General features: G+C 41.1%; 1 protein-coding gene across 1 annotated transcript in view; it reads left to right on the top strand.

The window, feature by feature from the left end:
- KCNMB4 (potassium calcium-activated channel subfamily M regulatory beta subunit 4) overlaps positions 1 to 22,910 on the top strand; it is a 79,037-nt gene extending 56,127 nt beyond the window's left edge. Inside the window, exon 3 of the mRNA XM_069584642.1 lies at positions 19,526 to 22,910. Coding sequence (XP_069440743.1) covers positions 19,526 to 19,694 — 169 coding nt within the window. The 3' untranslated portion in view covers positions 19,695 to 22,910. The remainder of the gene's footprint in view (positions 1 to 19,525) is intronic.
- Positions 22,911 to 23,503: the final 593 nt, after the last annotated feature.

Below are 23,503 nucleotides of genomic sequence, written 5' to 3'. Positions count from 1 at the left end.
AGTTAGGAAACTTGGGTATGGCCTTGGTTTGAAGCTTTAATAGAAAATCTCGGTTCAGTCTCCTTCCTGTGTGTCTCCTTTATTCTTCATACAAAAATTTCACTTCTGACCACTAAATGTATGTGGGTTTTTCCCCACATCAAGCAATTTTCCATCATACCAGCTGGTGTCCTACAGTTTATTAATAACTCAGTTCTGACACTATATACTTGGAGACAGAATCAGAGCCCAAAGGTTAAGGGCTCAATTGCACCAGATGGCTTCTAGGCCACTTCAGATACCAATTATTAGTAGGTCTTACTTTTTCACTCTCTTCTTTCACTTTCATCAAGAGGCTCTTTAGTTCTTCATTTTCTGCCATAAGGGTGGTGTCATCTGCATATCTGAGGTTATTGATATTTCTCCCAGCAATCTTGATTTCAGCTTGTGCTTCTTCCAGCCCAGTGTTTCTCATGATGTACTCTGCATAGAAGTTAAATAAGCAGGGTGACAATATACAGCCTTGATGTGCTCCTTTTCCTATTTGGAACCAGTCTGTTGTTCCATGTCCAGTTCCAACTGTTGCTTCCTGACCTGCATACAGGTTCTCAAGAGGCAGGTCAGGTGGTCTGGTATTCCCATCTCTTTCAGAATTTTCCACAATGTATTGTGATCCACACAATCAAAGGCTTTGGCATAGTCAATAAAGCAGAAATAGATGTTTTTCTGGAACTCTTGCTTTTTCGATGATCCATTGGATGTTGGCAATTTGATCTCTGGTTCCTCTGCTTTTTCTAAAACCACCTTGAGCATCTGGAAGTTCACGGCTCACATATTGCTGAAGCCTGGCTTGGAGAATTTTGAGTATTCCTTTACTAGCGTGTGAGATGAGTGCAATTGTGTGGTAGTTTGAGCATTCTTTGACATTGCCTTTCTTTGGGATTGGAAGGAAAACTGACCTTTTCCAGTCCGATGAGATGGTTAGATGGCATCACTGACTCAATGGACATGAGTCTGGGTAAACTCTGGGAGTTGGTGATGGACAGGGAGGCCTGGCTTGTTGTGGTTCTTAGGGTTGCAAAGAGTCAGACACAACTGAGCGACTGAACTGAACTGAACTAGGTTACCCACAGTTTCTGTGTGTGCATGCCAAGTCGCTTTAGTCGTGTCCAACTCTTTGCAACTCTATGGACCGTAGCCTGCCAACTCCTCTGTTCATGGGATTCTCCAAGCAAAAATACTGGAGTAGGTTGCTATGCCTTCTTCCAGGGGACCTTCTGAACCCAAGGATCGAGCCCACATTTCTTAAGCCTCCTGTGTTGACAGGCAGGTTCTTTGCCACTAGCACTAGCTGGGTTCTGTTGTTGTTGTTCCGTCTCTAAGTCCACCCCATGAACTGCAGCACTCCAGGCTTCCCTGTCCTTCACTATCTCCTGGAGTTTGCTCAAACTCATGCCCATTGAGTCAGTGATGCCATCCAACCATCTGTCACCCCCTTCTCCTCTTGCCCTCAATCTTTCCCAGCATCAGGGTCTTTTCCAGTGAGTCAGCTCTTTGCATCAGGTGGCCAAAGTATTGGAGCTTCAGCTTCAGTTCTTCCAATGAATATTCAGGGTTGATTTCCTTTGGGATTGACTGGTTTGATCTCCTTGCTGTCCAAGGGACTTTCCAGCTCCACAATTTCAGCCTTCTTTATGCTCCAGCTCTCACATCCATACATGCTGCTGCTGCTAAGTTGCTTCAGTTGTGTCCGACTCTGTGCGCCCCATAGACGGCAGCCCACCAGGCTCCTCTGCCCTTGGGACTCTCCAGGCACGAATACTGGAGTGGGTTGCCATTTCCTTCTCCAATGCATAAAAGTAAAAAGTGAAAGTGAAGTTGCTCAGTCGTGCCTGACTCTTAGCGACCCCATGGACTGCAGCCCACCAAGCTCCTCCATCCATGGGATTTTCCAGGCAGGAGTCCTGGAGTGGGGTGCCATTGCCTTCTCCCATCCATACATCACTACTGGAAAAATCATAGCTTTAACTATACTTGGAGTCTGACTTGGCTACAAATCAGGTTTCTATGACCTCCACATCAGGCTTGATTTGCTAGAGCGGCTCACAGAACTCAGGGAAACACTTACTTAGATTTACCAAGACGACATCTCATTGTGGTTTTAGTTTGCATTTCCCTGATGATTAATGATGTCAAGCATCTTTTCATGTGCCTATTGGCCATGTTTTCTTTGAAAAAGTGTCTGTTCAAGTCCTCTGCCCATTTTTTAATCAGGGTTTCTGTTTGTTTGTTTTTGATGTTGAGTTGCAGGAGTTCTTTGTGTACTTTGGATATTAACCCCTTGTCAGATATATCACTAGCAAATATCTTCTCCCATTCAGTAGGCTTTTGTTTGTGTGTGTGTGTGTGTGTGCAAAAGCTTTTTAGTTTGGTGTAGTCCCATTTGTTAGTATTTCTTTTGTTTCCCTTGCCTGAGAAGCCTTATCCAAAAGAAGTGTTGTTAAGATCCGTGTCAGAGAGCATACTCCCTGTGATTTCTTCTAGGAGTTCTAAGGTTTCAGGTCTTACATTTTAAGTTTATGGTGTGAGAAAGTTGTCTTTTAGCCATTTTAATCACAGTGTCTCTCAGCGCGAACTTCTTTGGATTCCTCTTGTTGGGACTTTGTGATTCTTGTACTTAGATGTCTCTTTCCTTTTATAGTTAAGGATGTTTTTAGCTAATATTTCTTCAAATAAGTTTGCCCCATTTCTCTCTTTCTTTGCCTTCTAAGACTCCAAAAATGCAAATGTTAGTTTGCTTGATGTTGTCCCAGAAGTCCCTTAAAATATCCTAATTTTTGAAAAACATTATTATTTTCTTTTTCTGTTCAATTTCGGTGATTTTCACTACTCTGCCTTCCAGGTCACTCACTGATCTGTTCCTCCGTATCATTCTGTTGTTGTTTAGTCACTAAGTCATTTCCAACTCTTTGCAACTGCATGCATTGTAGCCCCTGCCCCCCAGGCTCCTCTGTCCGTGGGATTTCCCTAGCAAGAATACTGGAGTGGGTTGCCATTTCCTTCTCCAGGGGATCTTTCCAAATCAGGGATCAAACCTCTGTCTCCTGCACTGCAGGTGTATTCTTCACTGCTAAACCACCAGGGAAGCCTTCTGTACCATCTACTCTCCTGTGGACTCCTCCTAGTGTATCTTTTCTTTCAGCTCTTGTATCTTCAGCTCTGTGTGGTTTTTCATGTTTTCTAATCCTTTGTTAAAATTCTCACTTGGTTCATCCATCCTTCTCTTGAGTTTGTTGATCTCATGATCATTACCTTTAAATATTTGTAGCTTGCTTTTGCCACTTTTCAAAGTTCTCTTTCTAAGGTTATATCTTATTCCTGCATTTGGAACGTATTCCTCTGTTGCCTCATTTTACCTCATTCTCTGTGTTGATTTGTATGTATTAGGTAGGTGGGTTGTTTCCTGATTGTGGCTCAGCTGGTAAAGAACCCACCTGCAATGCGGGAGACCTGGGTTGGGAAGATCCCTTGGAGAAGGGAAAGGCTACCCACCCCATGGCCTGGAGAATTCCATGGACTGTGTAGCCCATGGGCTTGCAAAGAGTCGGAGCGACTGAGCAACTTTCACTTTCAGGTAGGTGGGTTGTTTCCTGATTTGGAAAAATGGCAGTATGTAAGAGACATCTCATGAGGTTCGATCCTCTGATCCTATGAAATTCTATCCTGTGGAAGAGAGGTCTTAGGAGGTCCTGTGAGGTCCATGAGGTTTGATGAGGCACACCCCTATCTAGCCACCAGAGCTATACTCTGGGCTACCTACATCCATCTGCTGTGATAGGGCCGACTACTGTGGATGCAGTGGTAAGTGGGGCTAGCCCCACCCCAACTGACTGTCAGACCCTGCTTTATAAGACAGCCATCCTGCCGTGGAGGACTCGGGGCTTGCCCTGGCCTGCTGGTGGGGACATACTCCCCTAGCAGTAATAGGCTCAGGAAGACTCCAGAATGGCACTCACCAGCACCAATGTCCTCATGGTAGAATGAGCTCCCCCAGATGGCTTCTACCGGTGCTGGTGTCCCCAGGGGTAGTTCCAGTTGCTTTCTTCTTCTCCAGGAGGCTCTCCAGCACCAGCAAGTGGGTTTTTCTAGGTTCCTTTCAAAGCACTGCCTCTGTGCTGGCACTCATGGCACGATATCTTTTGTGCATCTTTAAGCACAGAGTCTATGTTTCCTATAGTGCTGCAGCTCTCCCGTGGTCAGGTCCCACTGTCTTCACTGCCAGATGTTCTGGAAGCTTGTCTTCTCAGTGCAGGACCCCCAGGCTGGGGAGCTCAGTGTGGTGCTCAGACCTCTCACTCTTTGGGAAGAGTCTTTGCGGCTGTGATTATCTTTCTGTTTGTGAGTTGTCTACCCTAGCTTGTTGGAGAAGGAAATGGCAACCCACTCCAGTACTCTTGCCTGGAAAATCCCATGGACGGAGGAGCTGGTAGGCTGCAGTCCATGGGGTGGTAAGAGTGGGACACGACTGAGCGACTTCACTTTCACTTTTCACTTTCATGCATTAGAGAAAAAAATGGCAACCCACTCCAGTGTTCTTGCCTGGAGAATCCCAGAGGGACCTGGTGGACTGCCATCTATGGGGTTGCGCAGAGCTGGACATGACTGAAGTGAATTAGCAGCAGCAGCAGCACCCGAGCTTGTGGATTTTGACTATGTGTCAGCTCCATTCCTCCCACCCATCTTGTGTGGTTCCTTCTTTACATCTATAGCCGTGGAAAATCGTTTCTGCTTGTCTTCACATTGTTCTCATGGATGGTTGCTCTGTAAATAGTTGTTATTTTGGATGCTTTTGGGAGAAGGTGAGCTCAGGGTCTTCCTACTCCACCATCTTGGCCAATGACACTACCCTGTTCTTTTATTAAAGAATTGAGTACCTTTTTCATATGAAAAGAAATTTATTTTTATTAGCTAGTTGTTTTTATTTTACCTATGGGTGTTCGTGGAGTTTTTTGGCTATTAAAAAATGTATACATTTCTATAATTGGATCATTCATATTTTCTCAGTAATTTCTATATTTCATGTCTTAGAAATTAGGGTTGCTAAATTTAGTGAACTGAAATACAAGAAACCCTGTTAAATTTTAATTTCTGATAAACAATTAGTAACTTCTTAGTATAAGTAAGTCCAGTAGAATACTTGGGACATATTTGTATCAAAAAACTCCGTTACAAAGACTTTTTGTGTTTCTCATTCCAGTGTTATTTTTAAACATTCAGGTGTTCTTCTAGAGCATTCATGGTTTTCAGTCCAACTGGAATTTTTCTTTTCTTTTTTGGTAAAGAATAAGATGGAGAACCAATACCTTTTCCCCAAATGATCAGTATTGTCCCAATACAATTTATTGAATAACCCATCTTTCCTATGGTGATTTATTTTTAATGGCATAGATTTTCACTTTAAAACTGGAACTACCAAGTAGGGTACACAGGTAAGAACTATTATGGGAACAGTTTGTCTTAAATAGAATGTAGATGTCTTCCTTTCTCTAGTTTATTTCTGTTTAAATCTTAAATTTAAGCACTCTGGCCAGAAAACACAGCTCTGTGTGAAATAAATAGCTTACCTGGTAATTCAGAGGCCCACAAGCCAAATTACCCCAAAGAACAGCTTTTCTTAGGAAAAGCTCAGAGGAAGTACTGGGCCGAAACCATCATCCACTTTACAGACTCGTCCTCTTTGATGGAGCTGAGAGTCATGCTCCCCAGCAGCCACAGTTGCGGGTACAGGTGACTCTTCCTGAACAATTCACAGAGGTGGGTGGAAAAGGAAAGGATTTCATGCAAATGTAATGCAGTCTTAGGTTTCTGCCTTAGAAACTATCTAGATAGTTTAAATTATTTTTCCATTTTTCAAATGGAACAACACAAAGGATCTAAACAAAGACGTAGTGCATAGCACATGGAGCTCTGCTCAAGGTTATATGGCATTCTGGATGGGAGGGGAACTGGGGGAGAATGGATGCATGTATATGTATGGCTGAGTCATACTTCGCTGTTCACATGAAACTGTCACAATATTGTTAATCGGCTATACCCCAAAACAAAACAAAAAGTTTTTTTAAGGAACAAAACGAACAACAAAAACAGAGGATTTATAATTATGCCAAGCTGAATGTAGGATAAAATCAGCTCCTTGATTTGCCCTTTTTAAAGGCAAAAAGTAATAAGCATCCTCTTGGTTTGCAAGTCTTGACAGTAATTCCTCTTTTTTTCTTGAAAATGCAGGAGAGATTTTCTCAGGCAAGGATTATCCCTAATGACTTCAGGGTTCTTAGACTCAGGCTGCAAAAATAGACAGATGTACAAAAAATAATTACTACCTAGTGTGAATAAAAACTTAAAAGAAGTTTTTTACTCTGGGAGCACAAGATTGCCATGGTTTTCCTAGGCCTCTGCTTTAGAAGAGCTGGATTGAGACAGTTACTTGTCTGGGCTGCATCTGTAGGGACAATCATTCTAACGAGTAGGAAAATGTTTGCTAAATAAGCCCAACTATTATAATAATTTAATGTTGCTAAATGATGGCTTGGGATAAATTTAGGGGATAATTTCTATTTGTGTTCCTAATCAAGCAACTAGTGTTACTGATTTTTTTTCCCCTTGCATATCTCTATTCAAGATACGTATACCAGAATGGAAAGTATAGTTGACCCTGAACAACACAGGTCTGAACTGCAAAGGTCCACTTATACATGGATTTTATTTCAATAAATACTGTGGTACCATATTATCTGCAGTTAGCTGAATCCATGGATGAGCAACTTGGGATAGAATGGCTAACTGTAAAATTATATAGGGATTTTTGACTATGTGGATATTAGTACCCCTAAGCCCTGAGCTTTTCAGGGGCAATTGTAACAATTAGCTTGTTAAATGAATTCTCTTTCTTGTCTTTCTTTTTTTAAAAATTGTTTTGGCCTCATTGTATGGCATGCAGGATTTTAGCTCCCCCACCAGAGACTGAAACCGGGCCCCCTGCAGTGGAATCACATAGTCTTAACCACTGGACCTCCCAGGAAGTCTTCCTCTATCCTCTTTCTTCACACTGCTACCTTTAAGCCTGTCTGTATAGGACTGGAATGATGACTACAAGGGGCAAAAAAACCTGAGGGAAATGAGGTTATCTATACCAAAAGGAGGAAAAGGCAATGGCAACCCACTCCAGTACTGTTGCCTGCAAAACCACATTGACAGAGGAGCCTGGTAGGCTGCAGTCCATGGGGTCGCTAAGAGTCGGACACGACTGAGCGACTTCACTTTCATTTTTCACTTTCATGCATTGGAGAAGGAAATGGCAACCCACTCCAGTGTTCTTGCCTGGAGAATCCCAGGGACGGGGGAGCCTGGTGGGCTGCCGTCTATGGGGTCGCACTGAATCGGACACGACTGAAGTGACTTAGCAGCAGCAGCAGCAGCAGCAGCAGCAGCGAAGACCGATGATCCCTCACAGCACATCTAAGACCCCGTGCAGTCAAATAAATAAATATTTTTTTAAAAAAAAAACATTACTACTCCAGACAACCTAGAAGGATGGGATGGGGTGGGAGGGAGGATCAAGAGCGAGGGGACATATGTATACCTATGGCTGATTCATGTTGATGTATGGCAGAAACTAACACAACATTGTAAAGCAGTTATCCACCAATTAAAAATAAAGAAAACATTTACTTCTCTAAGTTCATCTAATTGGATAAAACAGCTAAGAAAATATAAGGATGTTTACCCACTCCAGTGTACTTGCCTGGAGAATCCCAGGAACGGGGAAGCCTGGTGGGCTGCCGTCTATAGGGTTGCACAGAGTCAGACACGACTGAAGCAACTTAGCAGCAGCAGCAGCAGCATAACACTTATAGACCTATAATGAACCTTTCACCCTAATAGATGCCATCTCTGGAGTAAAGCTGTGATGTCAATAGAATACCTCTCAAGCTTTTAAAAGCCCCTATTACAGGACTTCCCTGGTAGTACAATGGATGAGAATCCGCCTGCCAGTACAAGGGACATGGGGTTGATCCCTGGTCTGGAAAGTCTCCACATGCCATGAAGCAATGAAGCCCGTGCACCTCAACTGTTGAGCTTGTGCTCTAGAGCCTGGGCCCTGTAAGTACTGAAGCCCGTGCTCCGCAGCAGGAGAAGCCACGACAATGAGAAACCTGGGCACCACAGCTAGAGAGTGTTCCCTACTCGCTGTGGCTAGAGAAAGCCCACATTCTGGAAGGAAGATACAGAGCAACCAAAAAAAAAAAAAAGCCCATATCACAATATCATAGCTGAAAGCAAGTGGACAAAGATGGGCTCACCATATAGCAAATCACCCTAAAGAATACTACAAAGGGTCTGTATTCTGGTCCCCGTTTCCTACTGTAATTTATAGCAATAACTTGATACAGCTTCTGGATCAGCTGTTCAGGTGCCTTCCTGTGATTGTATAAGAAGATATACAATCCTTTATAAGACAGGACAATTAACATGCTTTGTCCTCTCTTGCCAAGTTCTTATGTTTGCTTCAGACAGTAACTAAATAAACACATTGGTTAATTACTCTTAGTAAGGACAGCTCAATTATGCCAAAACCAAATTCAGTGTTTTTACTGGCTAATCTTCAACATCTATAGGTAGCAAGCAATTTTTTAAAAAATCACAAATCAGTGGATCAAGTCAGTTTCTTCATGGGGTACATTTTAATTTGGTCTTCTAGATGGCACCCCACTCCAGTACTCTTGCCTGGAAAATCCCATGGACGGAGGAGCCTAGTGGGCTGCAGTCCGTGGGATCGTAAAGATTCGGACACGACTGAGCGACTTCACTTTCAATTTTCACTTTTCACTTTCATGCATTGGAGAAGGAAATGGCAATCCACTCCAGTGTTCTTGCCTGGAGAATCCCAGGGACGGGGGAGCCTGGTGGGCTGCCGTCTATGGGGTCGCACAGAGTGGGACACAACTGAAGCGATTTAGCAGCAGCAGCAGCAGCAGCGAGCACAGGTTATAGAGCCATGTGCTCTGAAACTTGAAACATATGAGTTTCAATGTTGCTGAAAACAGAAACATTTAAGAATACCCACATTAAAGTTTTCCAGATTAGGTATCAATGATTAAATAAGAGTTCCTACCTGAAAATCTTGTGTGTCATAGCCACCTCGCACCTGTGGCAATTCAATTGAATATTTATTTTATTCATTTATTTATTTTTGGCCATGCTGCACAGCTTGTGGGATCTTAATTCCCCAACCAGGAATCAAACCCAGGGCCCACGACAGTGAGAGCACCAAGTCTTAACCACTGAACTGCCAGGGATTTATATCAACTGAATATTTGTCTATACATTAGAGACTTTTATAGAAAACTTTCAAACACTGAAGCCCAACCCCATGCAAAGTTCTCTGGGAATGAATACATGTCAGGTTCTTCAGTATTAGACATAAAATGTGTTGTCACTTCAATATCAGGAATCTAACCTGACAGAAGCCTCTCCTTTCAGCCCATAACCGAGACTGCTTTTCAGTGATTTCAGTCTTGAATGACTTGCTCTTGTTATTGTGGAAAACCAGACTGATACATTTGATATTTAAAAAGCATTGTTGGTAGGAGGTGTGGGTATGAGTGACTGCTGCTGCTGCTAAATCACTTCAGTCGTGTCTGACTCTGTGCGACCCCATAGACGGCAACCCACCAGGCTCCTCCATCCCTGGGATTCTCCAGGCAAGAACACTGGAGTGGGTTGCCATTTCCTTCTCCAATGCATGAAAGTGAAAAGTGAAAGTGAAGTCGCTCAGCCGTGTCCGACTCTTATGACCCCATGGACTGCAGCCCACCAGGCTCCTCTGCCCATGGGATTTTCCAGGCAAGAGTACTGGAGTGGGGTACCATTGTCTTCTCCGGGGTATGAGTGACAGGGAGGGCTTATCGGAGAGTACAGAGAAACTTTGGCAGCAAGGGATACATCTACCAGCTTGATTTTGGTGATGGTTTCACAGGTGTATACTGTGAAACTCATCAGACTGTGTACTTTAGGTGTGTGCGGTTTAGTAAAACTGGGAGTAAAATAATGTTTAGGTCATGTATTACCAAATGTGAGTAATCATCAACCTCGCCTGAAAACGTATTTAAAACCTCAGGAGAACTGAGACCTTGAAATCAGTGTTTGAAAACCCCTAACATGGTTTCATTAACCAGCTTTGTAAACCTGCTGTTAAGGGACTTTAAATGTGTTATATAGATTGCTTCATGTGAAAATGCACACAACCTGATTTATGGAGGTTAGCGTTAGCAAAAAGTTCAATCTGGTGAACTGACACATTTCTTTTTTTTTATATAATGACAATGTGTAACTCATCTCTGTTCTTTTTTCCTTGGGCACTGGGATGCTCGAGAGGTAAGTTCCACTTATGCTTTAAGGCAGGAGCTTTTCTTAGCCTGGGATTTCTGTTTTATCTCTATCCTAATTACATTGTACTTGTTCTTTACTGTCAATTTAAAGATTTTATTGTATTTAAGTTTTTTTGTTTTTATTTTTATCTGTTTCAGATTTTTTTTAAAGTAGGTCATGTTACCAATAATAAACAAGATTTAGAGCAGGAATAGGTAGAATCTCTTCAAAAGGTTCAAAAGATGAAATCATGACCTTTTTTATGTCATTTGGCTATGCTGCTATACCAGAGGCCTGGCATATATGAACTGACATTATGCCTGCAGAATTATTCTGTGATTGTGATAATGATGAGGCATTTGTAGACTCTGAAATGAGATTTCATCAAAATACTTAAGTGCAATTTTCAGTAGTGAGGTAGCATATTCTTCTTCATAAAAATATGGGTAAAGCTTGGCAACTAAAATAATTTCCAATGTTTATTGTATACCTGATGTGTAAATGTACATAATTGATACACGCCTATTCTAAGAAAGGTTCAATGAGTGCTCTAAAGATTCACAGAATTTTGCAAGATAAATTAGAAAGGCGTGAAAAAAATAAGACAAAGCATGAAAGGTCTGATTGGCACCAAAAAAGTCAACATAGTCTTGCTGGAGATGGGAAAATTTTAATGTTCTGGCGGCCCGTATGAAAAGGAAGTTTCTGTGCTCAGATAAGAAGTATGTGTGATCGTAAATCTAGAAAGATCTCTGTTTCCTATAAGATCTTCATGGAGAAAGCACTTTGAAGGAGATCGTCTTGTCTTTCAGTGGGGACTGTTACCATCATGTGATGCTGCTGCTGCTGCTAAGTCGCTTCAGTCGTGTCCGACTCTGTGCGACCCCATAGATGGCAGCCCACCAGGCTCCCCCGTCCCTGGGATTCTCCAGGCAAGAACACTGGAGTGGGTTGCCATTTCCTTCTCCAGTGCATGAAAGTGAAAAGTGAAAGTGAAGTCGCTCAGTCGTGTCCGACTCTTAGCGACCCCATGGACTGCAGCCTACCAGGCTCCTCTGTCCATGGGATTTTCCAGGCAAGAGGACTGGAGTGGGGTGCCATTGCAGTTCAGATTTTTATGTGAACTGGTTAAGATAAGTTTAAGAAATTTTCCACTCCATTAAAAAAAGAGATTATCAACATTTTTTCTCCCTGTTAGCCAAAAGAACAAGCATTGTGGGGTGGAAATCTCCTTTGGTGAGACAAAATCAAAGGGAATCAGTTTTTTATATTGAGGATGATAGACACCAAATCTTTGTCTTCCTGTCTGGTATCGCTAGGTCAGTTGCTAGGCTATAGGGTGCTTTTTTACCAATTACAACAAAGGACCACCCCCCTAACCCTAGGCAAATCTAGTATTCAGATCTAGATTTCCACCCCATCTCTCCTCCCATAGCCAGCCCTCCTGCTCCCCACTCCTGTCTTATCTCAGGGCACCTTTATTGTATTTTTAAAAAAACTTTTTTTAATGTGACCACTTTTAAAGTCTTTATTGAATTTGTTACAGTACTGCTGCTGTTTTGTGTTTGGTTTTTTGGTGGCAAGGCATCTGGGATCTTAGCTCCCTGACCAGGAATCGCACCTGCAACCCCTGCGTTGGAAGGCAAAGTCTTAACCTCTGGACAACCAGGGACGTCCCCCAGGGCACATTTTGTGCAGTGCACATGTGCAGAAGTATGAGGCAGTCATGAAAATGGACTGAAGGATCAATTAGGTAGTTTCAGAAATAGCCAGCTAAACAACCTCATGTTTCACCCTCATTTTTTTTAACTAATAGAATTTTTCACAGTGCTTATTAAACTTTATTAGGTACTAGAATCACATAGGAGCTTCTTAAAAATGCATATTTCTGGATACCACAACCTCCAATTCTGATATAGTGAACCAGGGATTGAAACCCAGGAAGCTACATTTCAACAAAAAGCAAGGTGATTCCAATTTGAGAAAAGCTGGCCAAGGAGTAAGTAGTACAGGTTTAAAAATCATACTGATAGAGTTTCAAATCATTGTATCATTGTAAGTTGTGTAAATTTGGGAAAACTAACCTTTCTTTGTTTATTTTTATTTTAATATTTATTTATTTGCCTGTACCAGGTCTTAGTTGCAGCATGTGAACTCTTAGTTGCGGCATGTAGGATCTAGTTCCCTGATCAGGGATCGAATTTGAGCCCCCTGTATTGGGAGTGTGGAGTCTTAGCCACTGGACCACCAGGGAAGTCTGGGAAACCAATTTTTCCTTGTCTCAGTTTCTTTGGTTGTAAAGTGTCAATTAAAAATTCTTCCAACACAGGGTTATTTTAAGGATGAGGTCAGATTAAATATTCTACCAGAGTACCTGGAGGGTAGTAAGCACATAATAAATGCTGGCTACTGTTTTCACAATATACTTTCAAAGCTCTATTCAGGGTAAGTCCAACCCTTAGGAAAGTATTTTTAAGGGAACACACAGACAGCACTTACTCTCATTTTATGGTATTTGTCTGCACCTTCCTCGGGGCACAGAAGTGCTTTCCATTAGCATCTCTATACAACCCCAAAGAAATCTCTTGCTTACTTCTTTGAAGTCTCCAGATACAAAGTAGTCATCCTTTTTTGATTTTTTTAATTTTTTGCTTATTGCCTATATCCTCATCAACATGCTGATTTTAATACATAATATTCAGATCTCATCAAGCCATTTATCTAGTTTGCAAATGCTGAAAATAATGATTCTTTTTTCTCCCCAATGTTTCCCTTTAGTCTCACTATTATGGAATTATGGAAAGCTGAATTCTAAGTCCAAATCCCCTGGGGAATAATTTTTGATAACTCATTTGAAGTCTGCCTCATGAAATTGCAGGTAGCTGGGGCAGAGTTGGGGGTTCCCTTCCCTTAAGGCACTAACTGCCCAGTTTGAAAGAGCCAGACTTTATATCATGAAGACAATTTAGAGATAATCTCAGTAAAACCTAAAACTGACTGTGGACTTAAGCATTATTCTGCAGAGAAATAAGTTTTTCCTATAGTGGAGGAAACACTGTTTTTCCTTATACCCATCTTAGGTTCCTTTCTTGTGTTTATGTGCATGTTCAGACTGTCTGACTCTTTGAGACACCATAAACTCTAGCTCACCAGGCTCCTCTGTCCATGGAGTTTTCTAGGCAAGAATACTGGAGTGGGTTTCCATTTCCTGCTCCAGGGGTTCATTGCCTGGGGCCCTGTAAATTAGCCTGAAAAAAGACTGATTAAACAGAGAAGTCTAGTAACATGCGCACCATGTGTATGCAAGGGAGCACTCAGTGGTGAGATTCAGAGAGATGGTTAGAACTTGAGCTTATGGCATCTTTAAAAAAAAAGGAAAAGAAAGCGATAAATGATTAGAGAAGTGGCAAGATGAAGGAGAAGGACCTTGAGTTGCTAGGGCAGCATATTGTAGGGAGGTAAATATTTGAGGAGCTAATAGAAGATAAGTGCTGAGTTAATAAAGTTCGTTTTATAGATTCCATTGGTGCCATCCCTGGGCTATTAGGGTCTAGAGTTGTCTCCAGTGATTAACTTCTGTCCTTCCAGGAAGAGAAAGGAGGGGGATACCTTTACGAATTTATGTCCTGCTTTCAGGCAAACAGGGAAAGTGTGGAGAGCTTTCCTTGAATATGATTCTTCTCAATTGTCTTCATTTCAAAATAATCCTTATGCTAAAGTAGGATGCTCTGTACCCTTCATTCCCATTGAAGGAGACCGTGGAGCATTTTAGGACCATGTGAAACGGAAACAGATACTGGTTATTTTTAAAGACACCAGGTACATTTTTATATAATATTTCTACCTCAAAGAAGGCTTTTGAAGCATTTACAAATTCAACATGGCTAACTCAAGTGAATGATGTTGTTTTGTCATTTGAAATATTAAAAACAAATTTTCCCCCAAGGGCTTTAGTAGGTGTGGAATGCTAAACAGTTTTTAAATAAAGCAAATATCTGGGTCCAGCAATTTCCAGTTATTGTTTCTTTCCTCCTTTTATTCATTCTTTTCCTCAAAACTATGTTTCAGAAATATGTTTAATGCTTCCAACCACCTTTCATCTGTGACTGTTTTCCTGGCTGAGTTGTACAGTACAGTGGTGCCCCTTACCTGCAGGTGGGGGATATGTTCCAAACCCCTAGTGAGGGAGTACTTCAAACTGAACCCTATACAGCTATGTTCCAAACCCCTAGTGGGGGAGTACTTGAAACTGAACCGTATATGTACTATGTTTTTTCCTATACATAATACCTATGGCAATTGTAAATTAGGCACAGTAAGAGAATATCTGAATTTCCAGTGTCACTACTCTTGTGCTTTGGGGTTAATATTAAGTAAAATAAGAGTGACTCAAACACAAGCACTGCAATATCGTGACAGTAGATCTGATAACCGTGACAGCTACTAAGTGACTATCAGGTAGGATATTCTGGACAGAGGAATGATTTACATCATGGGTCGGACAGAGCAGGATGACAAGCGATTCTGCCATGACACTCAGCACAGCACACAATTTAAGGCTTATGGATTGTTTACTTCTGGGACTTTCCATTTAATATTTTCAGATCTCAGTTGATTCAAGGTAACTGAAACTATGGAAAGCAAAACTACAGGTAAGGGGAGCGGACGCCTGTGCTGTGGTAAAGGATTCAACCTCAAGAATAATGTCTAGAAAAAGCATAGAAGAGATACTGGATTAGTTTACTAGAAAATTAGCTGCAAAACACATTAATTATGGAAATCACATGCAAATTAATTAAACAGCATTAAAAATCCAAGTCCCCTTCCACCAACCTCCCCCTTTTTTAACTATTTCAGCCATGTATAATTACATAGTCTATGGTGTTAAGTACATTCACATTACTATACACTCACCTTTTGATGAAAACTCTAGATCATCTTTGTACAAATCTGCATGAGTAGAACAAACCAAGAAAGAAGGGGAGGGAAGTAGAGGGGAAAGGAAAGTAAGGAGGCAGGTAGGTAGGAGTAAAGGTAAGAAGGAAGGGAAGGGACTTCTCTGGTGGTCCAGCGGTTAAGAATCTGCCTGCCAGTGCAGGGGATGTGGATGGGTTCAATCCCTTGTCTGGGAAGATCCCACATGCTGCAGAGCGATTAAGCCCATGCACCACAACTGTTGAAGCCTGCCTGCTCTGGAGCCCATGTGCCACAACTGCTGGGTCCATGTGCTGCAGTTACTGAAGCCTGTGTGCCTAGAGCTTGTGCTTGACAACAGGCGAAGCCACCACAATGAGAAGCCCACACACTGCAACTAGAGAGCAGCCCCAATTCGCCACACCATGCAGCAATCAAGACCCATGCAGCCATAAATAAATCAGAAAGAAGGAAGGGAAGAAGGAGGGTCATCCCAAGGTAGCTTTAGCTTTCACTTGCCTTACACACTTAGATGGAGAGTTTGACAGCTGTGAGCCCTCATAGCTGAAAAAAGAACCATGGCAGTGCTATAGGTGGGATTTCAAAGACTGTAAAATATGACTCAAACTGTGTTGCACCCTATTTTGGGGCCCAGGTCTCTACTTTTTTACATTGAAGGCTTGAAGTTTGTTGAAATTTTGCATGGATAACAAGACTGCAATTGGGATGGTTTTCCCCTGATCAGTGGGAAGCTGTAACTAAGCACCTTCTATGTTCAGAATAACAGACAATGACACAGTCAAGGGTCTTACAGGAGCAAAGGATATGCACATTAATATAAATCACAAGTCAGTGGTAGCAGAAGTCTTTTGTTAAAAAAACTTTTTATTTTATGTTGGAGTATAGCAGATTAACAATGTCCTGATAGTTTCAGGTGGAGAGCAAAGGGAACTCAGCCACACTTACACATGTATTCATTCTCTCCCAAACTCCTCTCCTGTCCATGCTGCCACGTAATACTGAGCCGACTTCTCTGAATGGTAGCACAAGTCCTGAAGACAATGTTTTGGTACAAGAATTCAGAAAAAGGAGTAACTTCTGCAAGCTGGAATGATTTTTGCTGAATTGTTACAATGACTCTGCATTCACTTAGTTCAAATTCTAATTGAAATCAAATGTCAATAAAAATCTCACTTTGTTTATAGAATTTGAAACACTATTCCCCAAAAAGGGCAAGAATTATGTAATTTCAAAGCCAATCTGCCAAACCAGTGTTATTAATGCTACATGATGACTGCACTGTAGACAGAAGAGACATACCCAGCATTCTTTGTCAGTCTTCTGGGAAAATAGGTCTTGAATTATGAGAGCTGTGATTAGTGAGAGCGCCTCAGGAATGCCTTCTTCTGTTAAATGCATTGCTTTTGTACTCTAAAGACTCCGATGCTCTTGAGGGCAATTAGACTGATTTTACTGGATTATTTTATTTTCTAGTGGAAGCATTGCTACTCCAGTATAATGGAACAAACTTTTCTGTGGACAAAATAGAAATATTGGGTTGGCCAAAAAGTTCCCTCAGGCATTTCTGTACCATTTTATGGAAAAATATGAACGGACTTTTTGGTCAACCCAACACCTTGAAAATGTAAACCTCTTGTATGAAAGCAAAATTCCCAGTATCTCTTTCTAAGTGGCCAAAGATGACATATCATGGTTTGTGGAAGATATTGTTACTTCATGTGAATGAGACCAATGTTGGAATTGCAAAAAGAACTCCCACATTTTAAGCTATGTTGTTAAGACTTTGCAAAATTTATCAAGAAAGTGATCAGTGGTTTCAAATGGGAAAATGCATTAAATCCAACTATTCACTGTTTGTTTGTGGTGAAGCTGACCCAAAGACTACACCGTAGGTCTTCATGACTAAATTCAGATAGTGACTTTAGTTGACTTTTTTTAAATCTATGTGAAGGTTTCATTAGAGGGTATGAGTGTTGATGCATAATTATTGCTTCTAATCTTTGATTCTAGCACACCTACACAAGTGTTTCTTTTTTAAAATTAATTTATTTATTTTAATTGAAGGATAGTTACTTTACAATATTGGGATGGTTTTTGCCATTCATCAGTATGAATCAGCCATGGGTACACCTGTGTCCCCCTATCCTGAACCCCCTTCCCACCTCTCTCCCTACCCTATTCCTCTGGGTTGTCCCAGAGCACTGGCTTTGGGTGTTCTGCTTCATGCATCGAACTTGCGCTGGCCATCTGTTTTACATATGGTAATATACATGTCTCAGTGCTATTCTCTCTAATCATCCCACCCCCACCTTCTCCCACAGAGTCCAAAAGTCTGTCCTTTACTTCTGTGTCTCTTTTGCTGCCCTGCATATAAGATCGTCATAACTGTCTTTCTAAATGCCATATATATATACGTTAATATACAGTATTTCTCTGGAGGAGGGTTCAGCAACCCACTCCAGTATTCTTGTCTGGAAAACCCCATGGACAAAGGGTTCAGTCCATAGACTGCAAAGAGTCGGCCATGACTGAAGTAACTGAGCACATATGGTATTTGTCTTTCTCTTCCTGACTTACTTCACTCTATATAACAAGATCCAGTTTCATCCACCTCATTAGAACTGATTCAAATGTGTTCCTTTTTATTAGCTGACTTTTTGTGTAAATTAAGATCATTTGGCAGGTACATGAAAAGATGCTCAACATCACTCATCATCAGGGAAATGCAAATCAAAAGCACAATGAAATATCACCTCATACCTGTCAGAATAAATCAAAGAGACAAAAATAATAAGTATTGGTAAAGATGTGGAGAAGGGAAAGGTTCACGTACTGCTGAAGCCTGGCTTGGAGAATTTTGAACATTACTTTGCTAGCATGTGAGATGAGTGCAGTTGTGCAGTAGTTTGAACACTCTTTGGCATTGCCCTTCTTTGGGATTGGAACAAAAACTGTTTGTGTACTGTTGAGGGGAGTGTGAATTAGTGCAGCCGCTATGGAAACAGTATGAAGTATGGAAAACAGTATGGAAATAGTATGGAAATATTTCCTCAAAAAATAAAAATTAGAACTATCATGGATTGCAGCCATTTTGACTGGTGTGAAATGGTACCTCATTGTGGTTTTGATTTTCTCTGATAATGAGTGATGTTGAGCATCTTTTCATGTGTTTGTTATCCATCTGTATGTCTTCTTTGGAGAAATGTCTATTTAGTTTTTTGGCCCATTTTTTGATTGGGTTGTTTATTTTTCTGGAATATTGTAAAGTAAAAAATAATAATAATTTTTTTAAAAAGGAAAAAAAAAGAATTATCATATGATCCAACAGTTTCATTCCTGGGTATTTATCTGATGAAATTGAAGACACTAATTTGAAAAGATGTATGTACCTGGCATGTTTAATACAGCATTACTTACAATAGCCAAGACATGGCAGCAGCCTGTGTCCAACAATTGGAGGAGCTAAAGAAAATGTGATTTTATATATATATATAGTACATATAGTGGAACACTATTCAACCATAAAAAAACACAAAATCTTGCCTGTTTAGACAACATGAATGGACCTTGAGGGTATTATGCTAAGTGAAATAAGTCAAAGAAAACCAAATGTCTTTGTATGTGTCATACGATTTTACTTACATGTGGAATTATATCTAAATATGTCAACATGTACAAATAACAAAAACAACAAACAACCAAGTTTATAGATTTAGAGATTAGATTGGTGGTTGCCAGAGGTGGAGCGTTGGGGAGGTGGGCAAAAAGTGTGAAAAGGTAAAAAGCAAAACCTCCTTTGGGTCTGGTTTTGTTTGACAGCGCCAGCTCATAAGTAATTTTTAGACTGAGTCAGCAGACGTTAAAGGATGAGTGAGAAAATGGAATATGTTAAGCAACTAAGAATGGGGGAAAATAATAGAAAAAGAGAGCACTGCACTTTTGACATTTCACATGTAAATTGCATTATAAATAATATGCACCAGTTACTTAATTCAGGACCTCAGACCTTTCTGTAATGGATTTGAAGCACAAAATACAGTACTTATAGCCAGCGTGGAGTCTTCATTTTCCAGGATGGTGATACCCTTGGGGCTAGAAAGCAAGCTGAGCTCCACTTGTGAAGAGTTCTGCCATGCCCAGGCAGTTGACTGCTCTTTCTTTCCTCTTCTCCACTGTCTTGCAGACCAGACGACGTGCTCCTGCATCGCACGCATGACGAGATAGTCCTCCTGCACTGCTTCCTTTGGCCCGTAGTGACGTTCGTGGTGGGTGTTCTCATTGTGGTCCTGACCATCTGTGCCAAGAGCCTAGCAGTCAAGGCAGAAGCGATGAAGAAGCGCAAGTTCTCTTAAGGGGAGTCGGCTCGTGGGAAGTGAAGCCCAGCAGCTGCTCTCGTCTGCACACAGCTACCTGCAGAGCCTGCTTCCCGGCCCAGGAGGTGGAAGGGGCTGTGAGAGGTCTCCGAGAGGCTTCCCCTCAATGACAGCGGAAGCAGGCACAACTGGAAGACCTGGAACCTCGTCGATTGTTTTCCACGTGTCGTAGCAATAGCTGCAGGGTCAAGCTCTGAGCTGTATGGAGTATCTGTTTCAGAAGATCCTATAGAAGTTAATTTTCTTCGGGGAAGTAACAGTATATAATTGTACAGTGTAGAATACAAACTATTATGATTTATGCTACCTAAAAATATTAAAGTAGAGTGGTCTGTGTTCTTTTCTAGTTCCTTTTTTATGCTTTGAACACCAGGGTTTTAAAAAAGGGTCTTATGGGTTTCATTTGATTTTGCTAGGTGAAACTTTTACTTGGACACAGGGATTCCTGCACAAATCTTGACCTCACAATGTAACCCCCAGTCTCTAGTATGAAAGAGTACCTTTAGACTCCTATTTGAAAAGGAAAACTGCATTGTTGACTCAGTGTCCAGTCACTTCTGTGACTCTCCAACAAGGAACCCTCAAAGAGGAAAACATTCTCCCTACACTCCATTGTTTCTCACCAGATTATTTCTTAAGTTACGGAGGTGATTCTGAACAAGGCCTGTCCCAGCTCTAAGAGCACTGTGCCTCGTTATTCACCTGTTCAGGTTGTTTTTGATGGGTTTTTGTCTCTCTGCAGTAGAATGTACATGATGTGAAGGACACATTTCAGCTTAGTTAAATGCTGTTTTCATTTTTCTTTTAGGTCAGGAAAAAAATGATCAAAATCAGTTAATTTTATCTTCTTTGTCCTTGCCTTGATGTTTTCAGTTTTAAAATGAGAATATTGCTGCAGTTGTTAATGTTTGCCTAGACAAGCCTGGAGATGCAAGCCAGCTCACATCACTCTGCTGCTGAGCTCTCTGTGCCTTTATCAAAAGTTCATGGAGGAGACAATACTTCTTTGCATCTGTTCATAAACTCAGATTCCGAATATCAGTCAATCTCAGTGACTATCTAATCTCCTCTATTTATTTACCATGTAGAATCAAACCTTTGCTTACAAGAGATGTACAAATTTTTGGTTGAGGAAAAACTGACAACATACACTCTATTTGCTTTCTTCTTATATTCTTCAGACGTGTTTCTGGTAGAATAAAGCCAAATTGGAATGTAAGGACAAGCTTCCCTCAATTATTTTGCTCAGCATTCTAAGAAAGATACTAGTGGCTTGATGATTTCCTGACTTTGGGTCCACATAGCAATGTTTTCTTAAATTTAAAACTCGACTCACTGAAAGAACCATTGTCATCTGTGGAAGACCAGGGTGTTGGATGAGTAAGATATTTTTCTTCCATTCCAAGTGTTACAGATTTCACTGTGAGAAAAGCCTTGAACACACTATTTATGACATCCTTTGAGGCAGCTACAGTGCCTTGACTTCAATCCCAATTTTCTGTTGCAGTATCCCCGTTGTCTCAGCAACAAAGTGAACCATTCTGAAGCACAGAGTAACATGAAACTGGGCCTCAGAGAAAGTCAACGTCATTGCATTACATTGTGGGAGATGTATTGTGTAGACGAAGTCTCTTTATCCATTTTATCTAAATCCAATAATCTGTAATTAATTGATTACAGGGAGTTGATAAAAACAGTGCGTGAACATACGTGTTGGTAAGGGAAGTTGATATATATTGATGTGAGTTTTTATTTACCAGTTTTTTACTCATCCATTTATATTAAATAAATGCTTCTATTTAGGCTCAAAGAGTATACCTGGTTATATTCTGTAGGTTGATTTTTGGAAAAAGGGAGAAGCACGCTGAATTACTGAGGTCACATATAGTTTTAAAGTCTTCCTTGCTTGTAGCCAGTTAAATTTGAAGTACTTTATTTACACTTATCATTAAAGATAAAAGTCAATGGAACATTTTTAAGATCACAGAAGACAAAGAAGCTTAACTTCTTAATATTTCAACTCTCTTTTTTGTAAATATAAATGAGGAAATGGTATAAGCTGCTGGAGCAGAAACCCCCAAATATGATGACTCACGTAAGACAGAAATTTCTTTCTTTCTCATATGGCAATCCAGACGTAATTGAGAAGTCATCCAGGTCAGGGAGGTCAGGTCTATTTCTTAAGGTAATGCAGGAACCCAAGTTTGTCTACTTTGTCCTCTCATTACCAAAGGTGTTATTCATCCTGTGGTCAAAGCTGGCTCAAAGATACTCACCCATTCTGCAGACAGTGAAAAGAGAGCAATTTGGGAGCTGGCTATTGGGTTGACCAAAAGTTCATTCTGGTTTTTTCATAAGGTATTAACCTTTTGGAGAAATCTGTACAAGCTCTTTTGGCCAACCCAAAGCTTCCTTTTTAGGAAGTTCCAGCCATCACTTTGCTCATAGTCCATCCGTGAATACTGATTACATAAGTATACCTTGCTTCAAGGAAGACTGGGCCACGTTGTCTCCAGCTAGAGGGACATATGTCCTATTAAAGTTCCAGGCAAAAAGGAAAAGGGAAGAATGATACTAGAGTTAAAGACAGGAATGATGGGCAGCTGTCAGTGGCCCATGCTACGATGAAAATCTGGGCAGGGATGACAAAGATCTGCTGCCCTGGCAGATGTACAGTCCTTGGTTAGACCTTTCTCTACTTGGACTTCTAGGGGATTCTTGCTCATCAGACTCCATAGCCACATCTGAAGCTTTTGGGAGGCATCACAGCTATTGCAGGCCCCACCTGCTGGTGCAGATTTGTGGAGTAGACCTAAATTTCTTTAAAGACTGAACCGATATAGATTTTTCAAGTTTATAGGGTTGGTGTTTAATTGACTGCAGTAAGGAGTCTGACTCTGTTTTTGATGTTGGGATGCTAACACCTTTCCCTTTCTGCTCCCCTTTTCCTTTCCCCTTCTGCTCCATATCTGGGCAAGCTGATTAGTGAGCCTGGGTACCCCTTCTTTGGACTCGGTGGGAAGTTCAAATCATACAAGCCCTGGCCTGCTCGTAGGAGCCCTCTCCCTGCCCCACACCCTAAGAATAATAAAGCCAACCCAGTCAAGTCATTTTTGGATCTGCTTGGGAACTGCTCCACTCTCCTAGAAAGTCTCATTCATTATGTGAATAATAAACCTTTTCATTCCCTCTTGATGTGTGTATGGTTATTAGTCTCAACATTCAAACCAAATTTTAGGTAATGGGTTTTCATGTGGCCTCTGAAGGGGTGCTTACAACATTGGTGATGAAATTTCATCAAAACATGGTTTTTGGTATTTTTGCTTTTAGTTTTGTTAGTTCACACAAAAATATTCATAGCCAAAGAGCTACTCTTGTTGTACTTCTTAATGCAGCAGCATCTTATTTACTAGTTTCTGTGCCTGACCCATGTCTCCATCCCTCAATTGAGTGGCAGCCACTTTGAAGCCGTCTGGAAAACCGGGTTTACGTGAGAATGCAGCACCCTTTAGCTGGTCTCTTCTGCTCAGCTGACTTCCGTTGTCTGGCCAGTAATATTGGGATACTCAGTGGAGACTTTTAGAGAGACTGCATAATAATTTGCTTTTTGGTGCATAGAAATGGTATGGTCTTAGTTCCTAAAACAAGGCTGAATTACCTACTTGTAAGTTGTTTTTCTTGTTTCACTATTTTTCGTAGTTCCTTGCCAAAAAACAGCAATAAAGCAGTCAATGCACATCATCACTCTTTTTTTAAAAAAATTAACTTTGTTGTTGCTTTAAATATTT

Source organism: Ovis canadensis, chromosome 3 (genome assembly GCF_042477335.2).
Source record: "Ovis canadensis isolate MfBH-ARS-UI-01 breed Bighorn chromosome 3, ARS-UI_OviCan_v2, whole genome shotgun sequence".
Taxonomy (NCBI): Eukaryota; Metazoa; Chordata; class Mammalia; order Artiodactyla; family Bovidae; genus Ovis; species Ovis canadensis.
Note: the sequence above shows the minus strand (reverse complement) of the source record. Positions and strands in the feature narration are given on the sequence as shown.